Source organism: Akebia trifoliata, chromosome 4 (genome assembly GCF_017979445.1).
Source record: "Akebia trifoliata isolate Shusen 1 chromosome 4, ASM1797944v1, whole genome shotgun sequence".
NCBI classification, from domain to species: Eukaryota; Viridiplantae; Streptophyta; class Magnoliopsida; order Ranunculales; family Lardizabalaceae; genus Akebia; species Akebia trifoliata.
This window is the reverse complement of record NC_141378.1, coordinates 43,399,393-43,422,090: the sequence shown is the minus strand read 5'-3', so window position 1 is coordinate 43,422,090 and position 22,698 is coordinate 43,399,393. Positions and strand designations below refer to the sequence as shown.

The following is a 22,698-nucleotide window of genomic DNA, read 5'->3' as shown; positions in this document are numbered from 1 at the left end:
AAGGGTTTTTGGTTCGAGATTGAAAATGAGAGCATTCAAGTCATTTTCTACATGTTTATAGAGAAGATGGAGGTTAAGAGGGTACGTCATTAGTTTGAAACATAGGGTATCTCAAATTTTCATCAAAACATGAAGGAGTTTATAGATGTTTATATAAACCAAGAAACAATAAAATCAATCCAAATTCCAAACCAATCGAGTCGATCGAGTTTTCCCAAAAAGTTGATGAATTTGAATTAGTTTTTTAAGAAGTCAATGCGGCTCAAATCCACTCCAACTCGGGCGAGTTTTAAGACATCTATGAAGAAATGACAATGTGAAGTTTATTGTCGAACTCGACCCTTATTAGAAACAAGGATTTAAAAGCTGAGGTAGGTGTATAATGGTGTGTGCCCCTCGAACATACCTTCATGGACAAAATTAGTTTTCTTCACAGTTGCAACATGTGGACGGTGTGTGTGCCCCTAGAAAATATTTTGAGAGATTTACATGGCAGGCCCATCTGTTCCAATTTTATTAAAAAATAAATAAAAATAAAATCGCTTACTAGTTTGCTACTAAACAAAACCTACTTTATGAATGAGGTTAGCATGACTAATTTAGTAAGATTTCAAATCTTACTAAGGGTTGTTGCGCCCACGTGGATTATCAAATTGGCAATCCAACACTACAGTCTTCTAGATTTCATGGAAAAACTCAGATTAAAAAGAAAAAAAAAATTTGATCTTGATTAAAGGTGTTGAAAATGGATGGCTATCGAACTCCCAAATTTAAAACTAAAATTTAATGGTGAAAATTACTTTTTTCATTTTTTCAAAATTTTGTTTTCAAAGTTCTTAGAATTTCATCCTTTATAACCATGTGGCATCAAATCATGTTTTTGGATGACACAAATTGATGATCACTCAAGATATTTTAAGTACAAATGGGCAATCCAAGCAGGTAATCTCTTGTATTTTTATATAGAGAACCACTTTCCTTACTAGCATAGTAAAATTACAAATATTACTAAGTGCCGTTGAACACAAATAGATTACCAAATTAGCAATCCAACGCCACAACCCTCTTGATTTTCATGAAAAAACTCAGCTAAAAATAAAAAACATTTTGAGGGCCTTGGTCCAGATTTTGAAAAGGGCAGCTATTGAACTCCCATATTTAAAATTAAAATTTAACAATGAACGATAAATGGTTTAAGTTTTTTTTTTTAAGTTCATAGAATATCATCCTCTACATCCATGTGGCATCATATTATGTTTTAGGATGGTGAACTCAATAATAAGGTTAAACTTGGTCTTTTATATATAAAATAAGGACAAAAATTATGAAGGACTCTTTATTGAGAATATGTACCAAATAGTTTCCTAGTCCATAATAAGAACCATTTAAGGATCTTTTGAAGGTTTTTTAAAGAAAAATACTTGAAATACCCTTTTAACAACTTTACAAGGTGGTTTGATATAAAAATATATAAAATCAAATAAAAAACTTGACAAATTTATTTGATTATTAATATTTATCTAAAAATTTAAAAAATTAAAAATTTATTTAGTAAAAACTATCCAAAAATTTTATGTAATTTTATTTGACTCATTTAAGTGGACTTGCTGATTTTTGAGTTGAATCAATTCGATAAACATTCAAGTCGAGTTTTAAAATTATACTTTAATTATTGAAAAATTAATTATATATTTTAATAAATCTAACATACATAGATCAAATCAGTTTAATTATGATGATCATACTCATCTCCATCATCATCTTCTATGTGAGTTAAAGATTACTAGTTTTGGTAAGAGAAAACCAAGATTTTTTTTTATGTATATTTTTATTTTCATTATTCTATAAGAGGGGTTTGTCATTAATTTTAAAACATATGAGTACCTCAAATAAACACGTTTATTTAAACCTTGGAAATCGTTGAAAGGGTAATTATAGTATTTATGTTTCAAAAATCCTTTTTAGACTAATATTTGATAAAAAAGAATATTAAAGAGTTCATATTTTTTAGGAAGGGACTTTTTAGTACATATTTTCAAAAAATAGGTATTTGCGATCATTGTCCCTATAAAATATTGAAAAAGAAAAACTCTTTCACAATTCTTCAACAAATCGTAATTTTAAAACTCACTGAGTCGTGTAAACTTTACTCGATAATATTTGGGGATTTTTCAAAATAAAGGTTATCTTGGTCAAAATGTCACGAGAATAATTCTTAGGGTTTGTACTCAGTTTGTCTTATTCACTTCTTCACTTGAGAGTTTGAGTTGCAAGAAGCCATTAAACCATCATTTCTCCTGTTTTTTTTAAAGATTTTTCTTCAAAACCTTCTTATATTCTATAGAAAATCGATTTGGCCCCCACAAGTGAAATTCTTTGAGTCCACCCTTATAAACATGTATTCAAACACATTGGCGTGGATACGTGTTCATGGAATGAACAATGAACAAAGCAGAGATCTTTTCTAAAAAGAAAAAATTCTCCATGAGTAGAATTTTAAGAGGTAGCATCTGAATTATTTTTTTTCTCTTAAAACCCCATGCTCTTACAATGTACATTCCACAAGACCAATACCAAATGTGATCAATTACAAAAAAAATTGAGCCATTTTCATGGAGCATAAACAAGTTTCCAAACAATAGGAATCTGATGACACCTTAAGAGCATTCATCTCTATTTCTTTACGCCAACATCCGAAAACCTATTTTTTTTTCTTTTCTTTTCTTTTCTTTTCTTTTCATCTGATATTAAACCTGGATGCATTCTAATGAGGGGTGACAGCCATTTGAAACACCCAAGAATCAAAAGAATGGTTCCCGATAGCCAACAAGAGGCACTCAAATGTGCCCACTGCATTATTAGTGACGAATCGGCACAAGTCTTCTTACGGTCTCTCTATGTCTGGCATATCAATTGGTTCCGGAAAGACATCACTCGATGATAGCCTCTTAATGGATGATGAGAAGTCAAGACCACTACCGGCCAATCCTGACGGCCTTACGATATTGGCCCCATCTCGATTTGATAGGCCAGGAATGGTGACAATTTCAGATGAGCTGCGACGCCAACTACCGAAGTAAGACGCACTCCATGATCCCCTCGATGAAGTCCTCAGCCTTGCCGAATTCGAACTCTCTTCCCTAACCACTTTCGAAGGATTCTCCAATGCTTTAAGGATGTATCTCATTAATGGGCGCTTTGAAGGCTTAGGGTTAAGGCATGACTTCGCCACGACCGCCATGGCCCAGACTTCCTCCAATAGGTCGTCGTCTACTATGAGAGACGGGTCCACAATATTTGTAACCAATTCTTTCTCATATATACTGATGTTAGGCAATGTGTGTTCCAACCATTCGTTCATGGTGGCATCGTTGGAAGCACTAATGCCCAGCTTACCAGTAACCAGCTCGAGCAACACTTTCCCAAAGCAGTAAACGTCGTAAGCACACGTTGCTGGCACCAAACCTGACCAATTTCAGAAAACAATGGAAACAGAAACAATATAAGGCGTCAGTTTCGAAGTTTATAGCTAAAAATGAAAGGCTCCGCAGAAAGAACTAAGAGATTTGCTATTGGCACCCCAACTTTTACTTATTACACCCCAATTAAAGATTAAAACACTCTCTTTAAACCTTACAAAGGTTTGACTCAAATTATATCTCAACATTACAAAACATAATAACACTTGTTCAAACAATTTCAGTAGTTGTTTACAGCTATGATTAGGCTAATATAAAATCCTAAACCCAAAAAAAAAAAAATCTAGAAATCTAGAAGGAAAAAAAAAATGAAAGAGCTTCTATTGGCACCCCAACTTTTACTTATTCTCAACCATTCACTTATCTTCCTTATTTTAAATTGGAGTGTAATAAGTAAAAGTTGTGGTGCCAATAGCAGCTCTCATAACTAATCTACTTCAATCTATATGCAGGATTGTTGAGATTTTCAAGTGCTGTCATGTAACCTAGTTTTCAAGTGGTGTCCCATGTTACCGTCCCATTAATCTTTGTGTCAGGAAAGGACACAAATTTTATGTACCAATTTACACTCTATATGAGGCCCACCGATGAATTAATTTTGACCAGTCAATTGGTGAGCAACTTCTTGATGGGCAATAACCCAAAGTCACACAATTAGCCAACAATGACAATAACATGGCCTAATGTATTGGCCTTTTCAGATGGTTAAACCATCCTCTTTTGCTACCAACCCTATTTCTCCAATTCATTAATCCAGACTGTCTAATAGATGAAGGTACCATCAAAGTTAGGACTCATGACTTTCTCTCCTATCATGTCTAGACTTTTTCTCAATCATTAACGTCTTAACAATATCTTTTTCAACCACCGATGTTATAGATCTAGGTACAATGATTCTCTGATCGGTTTGATTTTTGAGTTATACCCATATGCATGGTTGGCCCACAAATTGAACATTTGGACTAGTATACATAGATAAATAGAACAAGAAAAATCTCGAAAATTACTTCTTTTTTATTTTCTGAGAGAGAGAGAGATTTAAAATATATAACACTAGTGTCCAGGACTTGTTAACTTTATTCCCATTATAATTGTAATGAAATTGTTAACGGCGGCACACAACAGATAAGATCAAATAATGTTATAAAAACCACGTTTGTTTGAAAATGAGTTTTGAATTTAAGGTTTGAAATTTGAACTTAAATAACAGAAATAGAGGTAAATAAAGGCTACTATTTGAGCTTGAAAATATATTTTTTATTTTCAAAGAAACGGAAATATATCAAAGTGGAACTGTTATGACCCATATCTACTAATATTTAAGTAAATAACGGCCATTACAACAGCAAAAACAGATGCTGATATTTACCAAAAAAAACAAAACGGGTCTTAGGCAACACACTAACGGTCAGATCCGTTTACTTTTATCTTAAACCATGTTTTTTAAGTACAAAGAAAGGGTACATACCAGAAGGGCCTTGATCAGAGCTCCTGCACATCATCAAGAGGAACTATTGTTAGAAGAATTCATGATAGACATGCACGCAATCAGTGCTCCTGACATTAATAAGTGACATTCATGATTTTTAGTTATTCTAAAGGACAATAGCATAACTAGCATCAAGCATGAAAGGGAAGAAAGAAAAAAAGAGAAAATGTAACGAAAACCAAGCCCCCGAGAAAAGCAAAGTATAGGAAAAGTACCAAGGACCAAACAGACAACCAGCCGACAAAACAAAGTTATATCTAGATTAATATTTTCTGAAACCAATAACTATACAACATAAATCAAAGGGAAGAGAACGAATTTGGATTATAGTTCGTGACATATTTACAACTTTAGGGTTAAGGGGGTACAACAGAGAAAGTAAAAAATTTGGAGGGGTATTTTAGGAATTTGATAGTAGAGGAAAGACAATAAGATTGGAGGAGTATCATTGAAAAAGAAGAAATACAACAAAGTTGGAGTGGTATTTTTGGAAAGGGGGTGGTAGAGGAGGAAATTCAATAAAGTGGAAGGGTATTCTCGTAAAGTAATAAAAGAGGAAAGACAATAAAATTAAAAGTTATCATCGAGATTCGTAGCAAGATTGTACCTATCACAAAATTCTCCGAACTTTTCAAAATATTCGTAAAATTCTCTGAATTAGGGGTTGGACTATTAAATCGAAGAATTGACGAATTAATCAATGATTCCTCAATTAATCATGAAACATGGTAACATTTTTACCCTTTACGTTCAAAATTTGATCTTTTCAACCTTCAATCATCAAGAACAAGATGGGTTTTTACAGAGGTCGAAAATGATGGGATTTGGCAATAAATCCAAAAACATATTTGCATAATCTCCAAAATTTTGCTAATTTTTTGAGAAACTTCTCCGAATTAACCGATTTGAACCTCCACCGAATCTGAACTTTGTTACTATGATTACGTCCCAACCACTCTTTATAAAGAGGGATAAAGGGAGTGGGGTCCACCACTGTGTTTTATTATATAGAAATGCAAGGACTGAGCGAATAAAAAAGAATTTATCAAAACACTTACTGTGATAAACGAAACAACCTGGTGATAACATTTTGGTGAGTATCCCCTTCTTGAGTGCATACCTCGCTCAAGCTTCCAAGTCGTACTTCAAATTTATCATCAAGAAGGATACTGCTTGCTTGTACGTCTCTTCAACAACCAAAAAAAAAAGGTTCTATTTAGTTCTTGCTCTAGTTGGCAGAACCATAGAAATATTAACAAAGAATTAAAAAAGAATATTAACAAGTTATCATTAGTGCATGCCAACATCAAAGAATAAGAGAAGAAATTGTTAAAATTATTCGGTCAGTATTAATATGAGTCCAATTGAATTAAATGTAGAAGCCAGCACCCAGAAGTATTTGACGATTGATCGGCATCATCCATTTCTTGCTGGTTCAAAGAATCTGAGCATTGTCAAGGTTAAACTCAACATCGATGGTAGGGCTGATATGTATCACATAAGGAATCCGGAGAGACATTGATAATATTCTTCAGTTATTTGAGGAGATTTGTCAGATAAGAAATCCGATATTTTGTTGAAATGAAACAAGACAGTAATAGAAGCTAATTAAAAAAATTAAAAAAAGAAAAAGAAAAAGGGAACGGTTATAGGAAAATCCAAGTAAGAAGATCAAAGCAACTAATTTTAATTATTTCTTTATTAATTTACTTTTTGAGTACACAAGCCGAGTTTCAAGCCGCCATTCCAAGCTTCATTTCAAGGATTTATCGAATTTGTATTTATTGATTATCGAGGATTTCTACAAGCTTAGTTTTAGCACACTATTGAATTTGTCTTTATTGACGGTCGAAGATTTCTACAAGCTTCCTTTTAAAAAGCATTTTCATCACTTATCTGTACAGCCCTCCCCTTTGTCACTCCTTCAAGCCTTCATTTTTGCCGACTTCCCTGTTCATTAGCATGCCTTTCTCTAATGATTTGCTTTGTGTGCAACTATCCAATCAGTATCATATATTAAGGTTCATCATTAGCATAGCTATCTCTATGAGGCGCTTTCTTCAAAGCTATCAACTAGGTATCAAATATTAAATACACACTTGATCTCTCATTAGAGAGAGAATTTTCACAAATGAAGTTACTTTAATATTAGGCTACCATGTCCATGAAGAATCCTTCCCCTCAAATTTGAGCACAAGTGGTTATATAGTAATCAAGAGTTAAAAATAAATCATTCAATTTCAATGATATTGTAAACCAAATCTTTCTAATAGTTAGCAATTAATATTTAGTCTCTACCGCTTCTATGCATAGGACTAAAGGAGCCATTCTACTACTCATAAATGTGTAACAAGGTCACATTTAAAGTAAATCTATCTTGAATCAACGGATTTCTTAAAGAGTGCCACCTTCTATTCTCACTCCCAACCACACGAGTGGAGAGATAAGGTCTGCATGCCAAATACAGACGATTTTTGTGTTTTGAGTGCCACCAAAACTGATACATAAACATGAAACTAATGCAACATAGCAAACACAAACTCGTAACTATCACACATGAGATCATACAAATGTGGTGCATCCAGAAGTGATGTTCCATACTAAACCATAACATGTCAATGGGTAACCACAATCTTCAGGAGCCATCATCCAATATAAGACGTAATAAATGGTGATCATAATATTATGTTTGGACCAGTAAGATGCCCCAAGGCCCCAATTGCCTTGACAAAAAGGTGGCTGATGCAGATATCACGCCATAACATGTCAATGTGTTACTAAACAATTGGTGAAGAGGAGAAAAATGTTTCTTTAATATAATAGAATACCATTAAACCATGGGTTTTGTTAACATGTGCCCTTAAGGCTTAGTATAAAATTCTCCAAATTTTTGGAAAAGTCACAATTGATTCACGCTTCTTTCAATCGGCGATCTATTCCCGACTTCTTCACAAAGCTCTGAAAAATATATTTTTATATTAGATTTTAATATATAAAAAATTGTAATTTTGTTTACTATTAGGTTAAGTAACAATACATTTTTATTTTACTCCCGATTTTTTCTGAGTTTTGCCAATTTTTTTTTAATTTTTCCCTTGCCCAATTTTTTCAAATCCCGACTCTATCACTATGCCTTAAGGGCACACATTAAGGTGCATTAAATACATGTTGGAAATTTATTTTCCTGCCAAAAATGCCCTCAAATTATTATTTTTCTTACCAAAAATAACCTCAAATGCACATTCCAAGGTTATGTCGTGCACCTTAATGTGTGCCCTTAGGGCACATGTTAACAAAACCCTTAAACCAGAATACATTCTGATTCACTATGGATAGTTGATAATAATAGACACTAATAATGGAAATAGCATGGTGAATCATTAAAAGGAAGATGAACGAAACTAAGTAAAAGTAAGTCTTGGAATACCTGTGAACAAGTGGTGGATTACATTCATGATGTAGATACGATAGACCTTCCGCTGCTCCTATTGCAATTTTCAGTCTGGTTATCCAATCCAAAGACTGCAAATTGTGATCTTCTTGTTTTGTTTTCCTGTACAAGGAATTAGACAAGTCCCCATTCGGCATATATTTGTAAACCATGAGCTTCTCATTCTCGTGCTCCAAACAATGCCCCAAGAGTGGGACCAATCTAGCATGTGAAGCCCTCCTGAACAAGTCCAACTCAACCGTGTACGATTCCTTCTTGAACGAGCAAACATCAGTCCTCTTGATGACTACTGAAATCCCACCTTCAAAGACACCTCGAAAGAGGTCCCCCGAGTGCCCATGTTTGATGAGGTTTGAATCACTAAAATCACTAGTGGCGCGGACTAGTTGTTCATACGTAAATTCTTCTCCCACACTTGAGAAGTTAATAGATATGCCATTGGTCTTTGGGTCGCCTCCCATAGGAACAGAGCCCAAACCATTGCGCCTCTGACGTGAACGAAGGCACAAAATCAGCATCAACACCAAAAGTACAACAAAACCAAGGCCCACAAACACTCCCGCCAATATGAATGCCAAACGTCTGTTATTATTCCCTTTGGGTCCTTGTTCGGGTGGTTGAGTAGTGTTTGGGACTCCAAAGTTATCGAAACTTAGGCCTCTACTTGAATAGAACAATGTACATTCTTCCAAACTCTTCTGATTCAACACATTTTGAAGACAATTGTCGATGAGAGAAGCATTCCTTCGACTCTCATCAGTAACCCTTCCTTGGACATAATTATCAGATAAATCAATAAAACCGAATCTCTCAATGTGGGAGGTTAGATTTCCATAAAACTGGTTGTGCGAGAGGTTGAACACTGCAGCAGTCACATTAGCATTCGAACTTTGATTAGGAAGAATACCGGTGAAATTATTGTAGGCCACATCAAGGAAGACCAATTCATTCATCGACCACAATAAAACAGGAAGATCCCCAGATAAATTATTGCGACTGATCATCATTTTCTTCAAACTCCTCAACCCTCTCAAGTCTTGGGGCAGCAACCCAGACAAAGAATTCAAGCTGAGATCAAGATCAAGTAATCGAGAAAGGTCACCAAGCTGAATAGGGATTGAACCCGATATTCTATTGTTGGAAAGATTCAATCTTTGAAGATTGGAGAGGGCACCAAGAGAAGGAGGAATTGACCCAGACAAGAAATTCGAAGAAAGATCAAGGACTGAAAGACGCGATAATTGACCTAGAGTTGAAGGAATTGTTCCATTAACGGAACAAGACCGAAGATCAAGCACTTGGAGCGACACAAGACGTTGTCCAAACCAATCGGGAATGAGACCTGGAAGTGAAAATCGAGAGGCATTGAAGTATGCCAATACAGTCAAATTTACAAATGAATCGACCGAAAATTGGGGATTGAGACGACCAAGGCGAGTGCGCCTTAGCCCGGATAGATTGATCCCCACAACTCGACCATCTTGTCTACATTGGACCCCGACCCAAGCCGAACATGGGTTAGCTTTTCTAGGCCAATCTCTGCTTCTCAGCCCTAATGACGACCGTAGGTCGAACAGGGCAGCTCGTTCGGTAGCCGAACTCAACGAAACTAGCTGCCCAAGTGTAGACTGAAACAATAATAAAATTAATAGAACAAATTCTACTGTTCTTCTGCTTGACGATGATGATGATCTATGATCCATCTTCATGCATGTATGTATGGGTGTTTGTATGTGTTTATGATGGTGAATTGGGTTTTTGGGATTTGGGGATTTGAAATTTGAATATTTGATAAACAGAAAAGAAAGTTTCTTTCTTTCTTATTCTACTTATCTTTCTCTCTCTATTTTACCTTAACTTCTTCTATATGTCTCTGAATCTATCTTTGATTGTTTTTCTGCCCAAATAACGCCAACCAATCTTTGATCTTTAAGCCTATAACGCTCGCTGTTTCTTCTTTAGCTGACGATACAGAGAGAGAGGAGAAGAAGAAGAAGAGAAGATAAGTATGGGTTCTGCATAAATCGCTTTCAAAGTCACAAAAAGCTAAATGGGTCTCTTAAACGCTGACATTTATGAGTAAAAACTATCCCCAACTACCACTTCTCTCTCTTTCTCTTTTGATGATCAGTTGGAGTTGGAAATCTGGGGAGAGAGAGCTGGTTCAACGCCTTATGGACAGATGGGTTTGGTCTGCGAGTGGAGTGAACCCGTCCGGTCCGGTTCGACCTTCTCTGCCACTACTGACCTCCGATAAACACGCTCAAGCCAGCTCAACCCTACAAGGAGAAGGGGTCACAAAGTACTGAGAACTGAAAAGCGATAGTTCTTTATTATAACATTCACTCTCTCTCTCTCTCCAACTGCAGGAGAAGATTCAAATGGATTTCTCTGCTTTTATTTATAGAACTTCTATTGAAACACCAACTTTTAATTAATCATTTTCTGATGCCCCTTTCACATAACCATAAAGTACTTACCTCGGAATACGTCAAATTATAAATCTTTTTCTTTTGTATCCCGAGACAGATGATCTACAGTACTGTGACTGGGACATCAAATTACCACCACTCTTTACTTATTACACATCAATATACATAGTCGTGATTTTCTGATGCGCCCTACACTGTCACACGTGGCATGAGTTCAAATTATAAATTTTTTTTCAAGATTTATAATTGTACATATTTATATGTATCTCAAAGAAAAATCTATGAGTCTATCCCATGATTTTTAAACTCGATATTTCATCTCATCTCGTTCAGTTCCGATACCAAGTCGTCTCGAACGAGTTTTTCGATACGTTTAAGACGTCTCGTGAGATAAATCAATAAATTACACTGTGACTCATAAATCTCGATCAAAAAATGACTTTGTGAGTTTATCTCGTTCAACTCTGATATGGCGTTAACTCGAACGATACGTTTCGGTCTCAAACGAGTTTAAAAATCATGGTCTATCCATACCACATTAAAGAGCATATGTTAAAAGGGGGCGTCAGAAAATCATTATCAATTTCTGACCTACACCCCCATCACAGAAAAGTAGATCATTTATCTCGGGATACTTAGAATCATAAATATTTTTTGTGCATTTCGAAAAAAATGATCTACAACTATATGATGGGGACGTCAGATTATCACGACTCTTTACATATAAACAATCCTTCAATTTCAAAAGGATTGGTGTGTGTTATATATAAGTAAAAGTTGGGGTGTGTGTCTGTTATAAGTAAAAGTTGGTGTGTAAATACAACCTCCTTTTAATTATTAGCTCAGAGAAGGAAACTTTTAATGGATGTACTGACAATAAAAGGTCAAAACTTTCTAAATCAGCCCTCTACATTTCCTTCCATCTCTTTAGACGTTCAAAAGTATAATTTATTTTCATAATTTCCTATTTTTCTACCTTTAAATGATAAAATTGCTCTTTTATTAATAATGGTCTAGATTCATTTAATTAATTTAATCTACATAACAGGAGCACTAATCTTTTGGTCAATTTAATCAGGATTATGGGCTCTACAATTACCTTTCGGCCATTTTTGACATTTTTGACTTTTTTTTTTAAAGATTATTTTTGACTTTTTTTACTCATTAAATTAAATAACATTAATAATTCGAGATTGATTGACTTAGTAAAAATGACTTAAAAATACAAAATCCCGATAATTAAAATATGAAATCCAACCGTTTGAATAAGTGACGACTCAATGGTATTTTAAAATAGACTAGACGGAAGAACGTGAAGAGGGGGTCGTGCCCATTCTCTCTTCAAGGGTGAGCAAGAACATCAAAATTTTAGATTGAGTGTATCTTGACTATTTGATTTCAAAATGATTCCGTGTTTATTCGAGTCACCTTTGTTGAGTCAAATGATCCCAATCCTAAATAGTATTCCAAATAATATTATAAGTTTGTTAGAAAGTCAATATTGTCATCTTAATTTGATGTGCAACAATTTAAAATGGCATTGTAAATCATTTATATAGTTTCCTAAATTTATAAAAGGAGTTACTATTGCCACACCAATTTTTACCAACGCCACATCAACCGAATGTAATTCTTACATAAGAATTGGTGTAGCATTAGTAAAAATTGATGTGGCAATAGCAACTACTTTATTGCAACCAATTACAATTCTACACATGTCTTTCTTTACTTATTATCTTTAATTTGATTTACCAGAAAATTAGTACCATAAGGATTTTACTTAAATATATAAAATTGTTGTTAATGTATATATGGAGATATTTCATAATGCCCAGAGATTTTTTTTTTTCTTTCAATAATGACAGTATACAAATGTGAATTTATAATATCTATTTCATTTAATGGTTATATTTTAAATATTTTTCTATTATTTTTTAATATTTTCTAATAATAAAAAAAATTAAAAATAATAAATTTCAATATGTATAAGCATAATATTAAGTTCGACATATGTCCACAAAATATATCGAAATATTTCCATTTCACAAGTTTCGAGATGAAATTTAACCAACAATTTCTTTTTGCATATCTTTTGATTGAAATCACTATTCAGTTTGCAAAGTATTTTAATGAATAGTAAATTTTGATTGAAATATCAAATTTTAGGTATGAAAATGCAATATTTCGGTGAAAATATTTTGCGGAATAGTAAACTTCTACTGAAATATTCTTTAAAAAAAAAAATTATAATTTCTTTACAAAAAAACTTGTAAATGACACATGGTATTTATTAATAAAATACTGCATATATCATTCATCATTCATCAGTCCGTTAGTATAGATAAATTATGATTAGTTAGTTATCTATTTCATCATATTTTAATGAAATCTAAGTATATTAGTATGTATGTATAATCACACACATAATCATCCTTATCTTAATTAGTTGGATACATTACCAATTTATTCATACTTATTCAAAAAATAATAATGATAATAAATAGCACATGAATTCAATAATAAATAGTTTCTTCATTTCAATAATTTGAATATTAAGTTATAAGAAAAATTACTAAAAGGGAGTTAAATATTTTAATATTTACAAAAAGAATCTATTTAAAATAATAAAAAAATTACCAAAAATAAACTTAGTCGTTGGACAATCCCGATGTTTTAATCATTTGAAGGGCATTTTTGGTAGGAACGAGTTATTAAAATGCTAGGCTGTCTAGCGACTTAATTCATTTTTGGTAATTTTTGAAAAAGTAGATTTTTTTTTTTGCAAATATAAAAATATTTAACCCTCTCTTAGTAATTTCCCCTAGTTTGATGTAGTTAAGGCAACATATTACTCTTATTTTCATGTAACGTATTATTATTTTTCACAATTAAATTCTCAATACTTGTGCGTGTATGTAGAAATATATTGTACTTCAATTTCACACTTCATATGATTATTTATTGCATTTTGTCAATTTAATAAGTGTATTTTAATGCTTATTTATTATTTTCTATAGGGTCAAAATCAAGCGTTTATTATTGCCTTTGATCGCTCCCGGCTTGCTTTCGAGGTGAGTCTGCACTCGCTTGCTTCTTACTCGCCTACGAAAATAATACTAGACTCGACTTCCACACCTGCGCTTCCTCTCTTACTTCTCCACTCGTGCCTATTTTCATCAACCGGTCTTCCCTTAGTCCTCCCCTACTCCATCTTCTCCTTGGCTCTAGCCTTGTGCGAACCTCCACCTCTTTGAGTTCTCACCCCCTGAGTTGCGCTATTTGCCTCATCCATTTGAGATCGACAGGTGTGTCACATCCTTTGTGAGTGAATCTCTTCAATATTTATGTCATTTTCATCATTTATCAAAAATTGTATTAATTTCGACATTGATCAAAATATTTTCATCTATAGATTAATAGAACAGATATTTAAATCGAAATTTAATACTTTATGTATAAGCACACCACTTGTGACTGTCCATCCTTTTAAATACGGGTCACAATTTGTTGACTTAGGGAAAGTGACTCACGAAAAATTAAATCCCGATCTTTGAACATAATATCTAATGATTTGAAAGAAAAGTACTTTAACTTATTATTAAGTTTCTATATTAGAATTTATCTTGATTGTTGGATTTCATGTTGTGATAGTTCGTATTTTATTCGATTCATCAAACCCTTTGTAGGCATGTCTTTATCTTAACATGAAACATTAGATGTCAACAACATAATTATCCCATATGATGTTAATGCCAAACACTATGTGTATACGCCGACCCATTGACCCCATTTGTTGTTGACCAAACTCTTTGGTTGACATTCAAACCATTAATTAACTTGATTAATGATTTTAGGGGTTTTTTTTTTTAACATTATGTGAGGAAAATTAAGGTCAAGCATGAGGAGCATCACACGTGCTTTCAAGGGATTGCACGTGCAATGCTATTGTTTCTTGACCAAAAAAAACCAACACTTCTGTTTTTACTAGAGAGTTTCTATTGCCACGCCAGCTTTTACTATGAGTTATCTCTAGATAGATGTGTGATATTTTGATGTGCCATTGGTGTGGCAATAAAATCTCTCTTTATCAAAGGTTTTTATTTTTAGGATTTAATGACATTTTTTTAATATGAAACTAAGAGTAAAATTATCAAATAGTCGGATTCCGTGGACTCCATAAATATGTGACTTAAGAAATAACACACGATCTCGACCAACCGTTGGCCAGAGAGTTTTCTATTACAAAAGTTCTTCTTCTTGACTTGCTTTCTAATTTTTAAAATAATTAAATAAAGTTTTATATTGTTAATCTGGGCAAAAGAAACTACTGTGAATCAATTTAATTCCTACCTTCATGCCCATCGTGATCAAGCTATTATATCTTGAGGGCGGCATGCCACAAATCTACTTGCACAAATATTTGATAGATGCAAAGGCACGAAACGTCTTTAAGAAAACGACTTAGTACATGCATCATCTCAAGATCGATTAAAATTTTCTTGTTGTTAGTCAGAATAAATTCATTTCACTTTCAAATTGGAAATCGCTCCAAGTATTATCAAACTTAATTGCATCTATGCTAAATTCTATGAGGCAAGTTGGCAAGTAATCAATGTCAATGGTCCATCACATTGTCTTGTCCATTATCAACCCAGTAGAGGGTTTTGTGTTCTCTATTATAAAATAAGAGAACTGTAATTGGCACTCAAACTTTTACTTATTACACCCCAATTAAAAATCAAAAAGATAAGTGAATAATTGAAATTAAGTAAAACTTAGGGTGCCAATAGAAGCTTTCTTGTTTTTTTTCTTTTTCCGATAAATTTCTATTTTTTGGGTTTAGGATTTTATATGAGCCTAACTGTAAACAACTATTGATACAATGTCTTGCAATGTGGAGATTATAATCTAAATCAAACCTTGGTAATATTTCAAAAGTGTATTTTAATCTTTAATTGGGGTGCCAATAGAAGTTCTCTAAAATAATCAGCATTTTAAGGTTACAAATATAAAATTTTGGGTAAGGTTTAGGCATCTTGAAACCCTCAAACCATGCTATTCAAAAAAAAAAAAATTTCCGATAAAGATATATTTCATTTATGGAGTTAATGTATCTAAAATATAATTTTAAAACTCAACAACTCCACTCAACGTGAGTAGGACAAGTCAAATAAAAAGATATTAAATTTGTATATAATTACAAAAATTATTTATAGTCGGTCGAATAAAAAGATCAATTTTGAATCTGATTCGATCCTTATTAGATTGGTTCATGATCAACCCTGATTTGATTTGGACTTAGTCCATTAACAGCTCTAGTATAATTTACCATTTCATCCGTTTGGGCAAGTTGAAGCAACCTCACTCACTTTTCATGTAACATTTATGTGACCTTTGCCCTAGGTAACATTTATGTGATCTTGACAAATATCAATGCCAACAGTACTAGTTATAATAGGAGGGGCATTGTCTTCGCTTTCATTTATGGGTCGGGATCCTCACACAATCTCAACCCAAAAATTAATTTTTGAAATGAGTCGTATTAGGGTGACACAAGGAATAGGGAATAGGGATGACACAATGACTTGGTGGCGTGCACATAACCGTAGATGCTTTTCTGTGAGATACGAGTAAAAAGCATCTGTGGTAATGAGTGCACCACTATGTCATATGTGTCAACCTTGTGTCTCAGTTTGTGTTATTCCAGCATTAGTTCTTTGAAATTTATATTCAAATCTTTTTAGCTTTGAATATAAAATTTTGGGAAGGTTTCAAGTATCTTTAAACCCCCGCTCTTAATTCCTAAGCAATAAATTTGAAGTAGACATATTATTTAGACTTTTATGGGGATAGATCTAAACCAACCACCACCCCCACACATGCCCACAAATTCTCTGTTCCTTGACCCATTTATCATTTAACGATAAGATAACCCATATTTACATCGGTGAGCAAGAAATTACAAAAGTATAATTATGAGGTAAAATGATCTTAAACATAAAACGTCTAACACTATTAACATATTACTCAATAAAAGAAGGGTCAGGATCCCTTGACTCTTAAGAATGACTCATGAAAAAAACACACGATCTCAATTCTTTAAATGCAAAATCCAATGATTGAGATTTATTTTCAGGATAAGTATCTCCGAGATTTGTGTTGTTAAGATACTCATAAATCTCAATCATTGGATTTTGTGTTGATTAATGTTGGAGTGACCTCAGTGGGGGACATACGAGTGACATTTTGACGTGGTGGAACGTGTATATCAGTATATGCATTTCTTCAAAATACGAGTAAAATGCATTTACGAACATGTGCACGCCACCCACGTCAAGGTGTCCCCCGTTGAGGTCACTCTAGCACGACTCTTTTGTGTTTAAACGATTTGGATCATGTATTTTTTTTCATGAGTCATTCTTAGGAGTCAACGGATCCCAACCCATAAAAAAATATTTTCATTTTCTTATCAAATAAAAAATATATATGTTGTTTGAAAATCATTGTAGACTTTCTTACTTTCATTTTCTTTATCTTTATTTTCTATTATTTACCTTTCCGCAATAAAAATTAAAAAGGGGGTCAATAAAATTAAAGCTTGCTTAAATTTTATTTATTTATTTTTAAATATATTCTTTTAGAAATGTAATACAAAATAATGAAATCTTCTTTTTGTGATATTATATACTTAAATAACCTAATCGTGAAAAAAATAAATAAAGAAATAAGAAAATCTATCATAATTTAAAAATTTTAATATACATATGTATAAAATATTGATATGGATATAATAATTTTCAATTATTTATTTATTTATTTATTATTATTATTACGAGTTTGTATCTCATCATTGTAAATGAGGCGTATTTTTATCTTTTATAAATAAGTAATATTTTAATTGCATTAGATATTTTGTTTCTAACATCATTGTATCCTAATTATTTTTTGTAATTTCTTACTCAACCCCGTAAATACGGGTAATTTGGTCATTCAGAAGTAAATGCTTTAGCAGAAATAGTACTAAGGTTTGAGGTCTGCCTATAAAAAATTCTATTATTTTATTTTCTAATTAATTCTAAGTACAACAAGCATATCATTTCTTCAATCAATGTAATGTACCTAAATTAGGGATTATTTCATATGTACAAGGATGAAGCCAATTGTGTTGGAGAGACCTCAGTGGGGACACACGAGGGACATCTTGACGAAGTGACGTATGAATGTCTATAGATGTATTTCTCCGAGATATGAGTAAAATGCATCTACGGACATGCGCGCACCATTACGTCAAAATGTCCCCTGTAAAACACATCTATGAACATGTGCGCGTCACCATATATGTTCCCCACTGAGGTTACTCCAGCATTAATCTAGGTAACATCAAGAAATTTTTTTTGCTCACAAAAATCTAGGATCAACCAATCTCATGTACCCACATGTATTGCACGGCATCCCTAATTTACAAAAATACCTTTGTGTGCTTGACGTGACAAGCACTGAGGAGTCTGTGAGTAAACATTTTGTGAGCTAAAAACCACTCTAATATTAAAAGGATATTACTTCAAAATTAAATGCATCATTTGATTCGGACTATCTAACTAATTTTTTTTTTCATAGTCAAAAGAATCGTGATAATAGGACTCGCCAGGTGGCATACTCAATCGACTCCCTGACGTGACAAGTTCGGGAATTATAGATCTTTATGCCTCGGGATACATAATTGCACTTTCCCATAAAAAGCGTATATTGAGACGTATAGATCTACGATTCCCAAACTTATCCACATCAAGAAGTCGATTAAATATGCCACCTAGTGAGTCATATTATCAGGACTCTAGTTAAAAACCAAAAATATGAAAGAGTAAAAAACGAGGGTTGAGTGACTCTTCTTGTCTCTCACACACAATCCATTAATAGCAATTTTTTTGCAAAAGATCCCTATTAATTATATTGCAAATCATTCATAAATGCAAATGATTGATTTTTTTTTTTTAATATCAAACTTAATTAAATAATTACAACTATTCAATGAAGCTAATGATGATGAATTTTGATATAAAATTAATAAAATCATCATAATTCTTTGGGTAATGTAGATATTCCCCTTAACTATGAAATTTTCTTTGATGCTTATTGAAATTACCTAAAGGACCTCATCTTCAACCTCTTCACCAAACCTTTGATTTTTTTTCCCCTCTAAAGTCCTTTGTTTTGGATCTCTATGATAACTATTTGTACTCTCGTCTTTAACCTCAACATGTGTAATTAGGTAAAAATTCATTCGAAAGATCAAATTTTAAAATAATCTAATCGAATAAGATTCTAATTTTGGATTGTAAAATTAGTTTTTTAGAAATATTTTATGCTTACAAGACTATAGTTATAACTAGATGAGGCATTTTATTTTTCATTCACTAATTGATATCCAATAAACTTACTTTTTCACCGATTAATGCAATTATATTTCAACGACCATAAGTTCTGCTTGGAACGAAAATTGGAGTTATTTCATTCCCTACCATGTAGTATACTCTCCAGGGGTTGACCCTTGACTTAACCAGTTGCACGTAGGACTTTCCAAGGGGGCGGTATGTGTGGTCGTGGGATTGGTCTCGCCTGAATAGTGAGGAAATTCATGATAAAAATAATAATAAAAATAATAATGAGATCAATTTGATAAGGATTAGAAGGAATAGGGATTAATCCGATAAGAGTTGGATTGGATTCTCACTAGATAGAGATTTTCTTTGGTTGCTAAATTAGGAGCCAAATCTAATCTAATAATAATTGAATTGGTCTTAAATGGGATCAAATCCAATTTAATATTCAAATATAAGTAAATTTCATCTATTTAAACAAAAAAAAACATGAAATAATTTATATACTTTCACATTTTATCAAATCAGTATATGGTTGCCCCAAAACTAATAGTGAAACCCTTTCCTTACTAACATAGTAAGATCTCGAGTCATATAAGTAAGGGTTGTTTTGCTCAAATGGCTTACCACATCAAAAATTCAAATAAAAAAATTCATTTTTTTCTTCTTTTGAATTAGATCCAATGTTTGAAAATGGACTGTACCAAATTTTCAAATAACCCCCAAACTTAAAAATGAAATTCAACGTTGAAAATTATCTTTTCTAGAATTCGTAGAGTTTCGTCCTCTATAAACCTGAAACATCGGATCATGTTTTTGGATGCCAAGAGATAAGCCCAAGACCCTTAGTAGTAATGGTTATTAACTTCGTAAAGCTAGTGGCACTCAAAATAATATGATAAGTTATCAAATTGAATCCTTTTTCGAATTGAAACACAATGGATTCGATCCGATCCATTATGACCCTATACATGTTAATAATGGATATATATATATATATAGGGTCCGTTCAATGGCTCATTTTTTGGCAAAACATTTTTCAAAACATGAGTTAGAAGTTTTGGAATGGGCTGATTTTTTATGAGGATGATCATTACGGTGAGGAGATCATCATCACCAAAACTCAGCCCATTCCAAAACTTCTAACCCCATAAAAAATAGTTTACAAAAAATGGATGGTCCACGATTTTTCAACTTGTAAACATGGGTTAGAAGTTTTGGAATTGGCTGATTTTTGGTGAGGATGATATCCTCACCGTAGAGATCATCCTCACCAAAAATCAGCCCATTCCAAAACTTCTAACTCATGTTTTGAAAAATGTTTTGCCAAAAAGTTAGCCATTGAACGCTACCCATATATATATATTTTGCTAATTGAGTGTCCGAGTCAGCTTGCGCACACCACAACTAATCTCGGGGAGGACTACCACAGCAACCCACCGTCATGGTCCCCCAGTTAAATCATGAGAAAAATCCAAGAAGGGAATCGAACCCGTAACGTGCGCCTAACTCACACTTCACGTGCTCGTCCTTACCACTTAGGCTAATAATGGATATAATAATAACAATTATAAAAATAATGAAGAATGGATTGATGGTATGAAATGTGATCATGATATATAGTAATTTTAGAGTAAATTGAGGGGAGTTGAATATATATTTATATACAACGTGGCTATTACATCTCTTAAAGAGCATGAGCTTTGAAGATTGATCACTTTGTGAGGGTAGTTGAGTCAAGGACACAAGCTTCTTTATTTGTGTAGATTTTTCTTTCGACGGTTGCAACTCCACTAACAATCAAACACTCAAACCTCTTTTAACACACCACGCGTCTTCACTATTAACTGACAAACTAGTCGCTTTCGTTAGTTAATAGGACACGTGATCTCTGCGTGTGAATAGCCTTACTTTCAAACCTTACCTCTAGTAGTAGAAGATCATATTTTCCTTCTTTCTTTCTTTTTAAGAAAAGCACAATAAATGAACCGTAAGTAGGGGATCTGGTCCTCTGGATTTTATTTTATTTATTTACGAGAACTGTTATTGCCACGCCATATTTTACTAACGCCACACCAATTTCTTATGTCACGTAATATTGGACACACTTGGTGTGGCGTTAGTAAAAGTAGTTGTGGTAATAGTAACTCTCTTATTTATTTGGAAAAATTATCAAAAAAAATATTTACGAAAAACAATCTAATTTTTAAAAAATTAGAAAAATGATACAAATCCAATCATTTAAACACCGATTTTTCTCTCTCTTCAATTCTCTCACCTCTTTCTCTCTCTTCTATATTTAAAAAGAAAAAACGAATTTTTTTTAAATACCGATTTTTCTCTCTCTTCAATTCTCTCACCTCTTTCTCTCTCCTCTATATTTAAAAAAATGAATTTTTTTTAAATACCGATCATTCAAAGACCGATTTTTCTCTCTTTTCAATTCTCCCACCTCTTTCTCTCTCCTCTATATTTAAAAATAAAAAATAAATTTTTTTTAAATACCACTTAATGTTGAGTTCACCCACTTTTTAACTTATTAAACTTACCACTTAGTGTTGAGTTCACCATTAAATAACGAATTCTAACTTAATTAAATAATGAATTTTATTTAATTATTGTCGAGTTCGATAGTAATTAAATAAAAAATGGTTAATATGGCTTGAGATTAAAAAATTAAGTTAATTTTGTTTTTCATCATTTTTTATTTAATTACCATCGAACTCAACAATAATTAAATAAAATTTGTTATTTAATTAAGTTAAAATTCGTTATTTAATGGTGAACTCAACACTAAGTGGAAGTTAATTAAGTAAAAAAGTGGGTGAACTCAACATTAAATGGTATTTTAAAAAAATTCATTTTTTTTAAATATAGAGGAGAGAGAAAGGTGTGAGAGAATTGAAGAGAGAGAAAAATCGATCTTTGAATGACCGGTATTTAAAAAAATTCATTTTTTTTAAATATAGAGGAGAGAGAAAGAGGTGAGAGAATTGAAGATAGAGAAAAATCGGTCTTTAAATGACTGGTATTTAAAAAAAAATCATTTTTTTTAATATAGAGGAGAGAGAAAGAGGTGAGAGAATTGAAGAGAGAGAAAAACCGGTCTTTAAATAACTGGATTTGTATCCTTTTTCTAATTTTTTAAAAATTAGATTATTTTTCGTAAATAATTTTTTTTTGGATTTTTTTGATAATTTTCCCTATTTATTTTGGCAAATAGAGTGATCACGTCACAACATGAATCTTGGATCTGTACTTCTGTCGAAATGAGTCGCTTCGAAAATCGAAATAAGTTTTCTTTCTTTTTTATAGAAAAAAAATTAAAGATGAAAGACGGCGCATCTGTATTTAATACACGTGGCAAACATATGAAAGGATCCACATTTCAAAAGTGGGTCCACGTAATATGTGATGAATCCATCACTATGCATAGTTGGACGGCCAATGGATTTGATGAACCCCTAAA

General features: G+C 32.8%; 1 protein-coding gene across 2 annotated transcripts; it reads right to left on the bottom strand.

The window, feature by feature from the left end:
• Positions 1–2,339: 2,339 nt before the first annotated feature.
• LOC147405128 (putative LRR receptor-like serine/threonine-protein kinase At2g16250) lies at positions 2,340–10,790 on the bottom strand. Of its 2 annotated transcripts, none has more exons than XM_086441295.1 (4): positions 8,396–10,790; positions 6,045–6,155; positions 4,948–4,970; positions 2,340–3,465 (listed from the first exon to the last, which is right to left on the bottom strand). In XM_086441295.1, exons 1-4 carry the CDS (start codon positions 10,126–10,128, stop codon positions 2,885–2,887), a joined length of 2,448 nt encoding a protein of 815 aa, XP_086297421.1. In that variant the 5' UTR covers positions 10,129–10,790; the 3' UTR covers positions 2,340–2,884. The 2 variants fall into 2 exon arrangements, with proteins under 2 accessions (XP_086297421.1, XP_086297420.1); XM_086441294.1 differs by having other exon boundaries at positions 2,343–3,465; positions 6,027–6,155.
• Positions 10,791–22,698: the final 11,908 nt, after the last annotated feature.

Bases quoted from the DNA above. Each gene is read 5' to 3' on its own strand.
- LOC147405128 (XM_086441294.1), bottom strand. From the start codon at position 10,128: ATGAAGATGGATCATAGATCATCATCATCGTCAAGCAGAAGAACAGTA. The intron at 6,156-8,395 runs GTATTCCAAGAC...TGGTTGTTGAAG, and splicing joins AATCCACCACTTGTTCACAG to AGACGTACAAGCAAGCAGTA. The intron at 3,466-4,947 runs GTATGTACCCTT...GAAATTGGTCAG, and splicing joins CTCTGATCAAGGCCCTTCTG to GTTTGGTGCCAGCAACGTGT.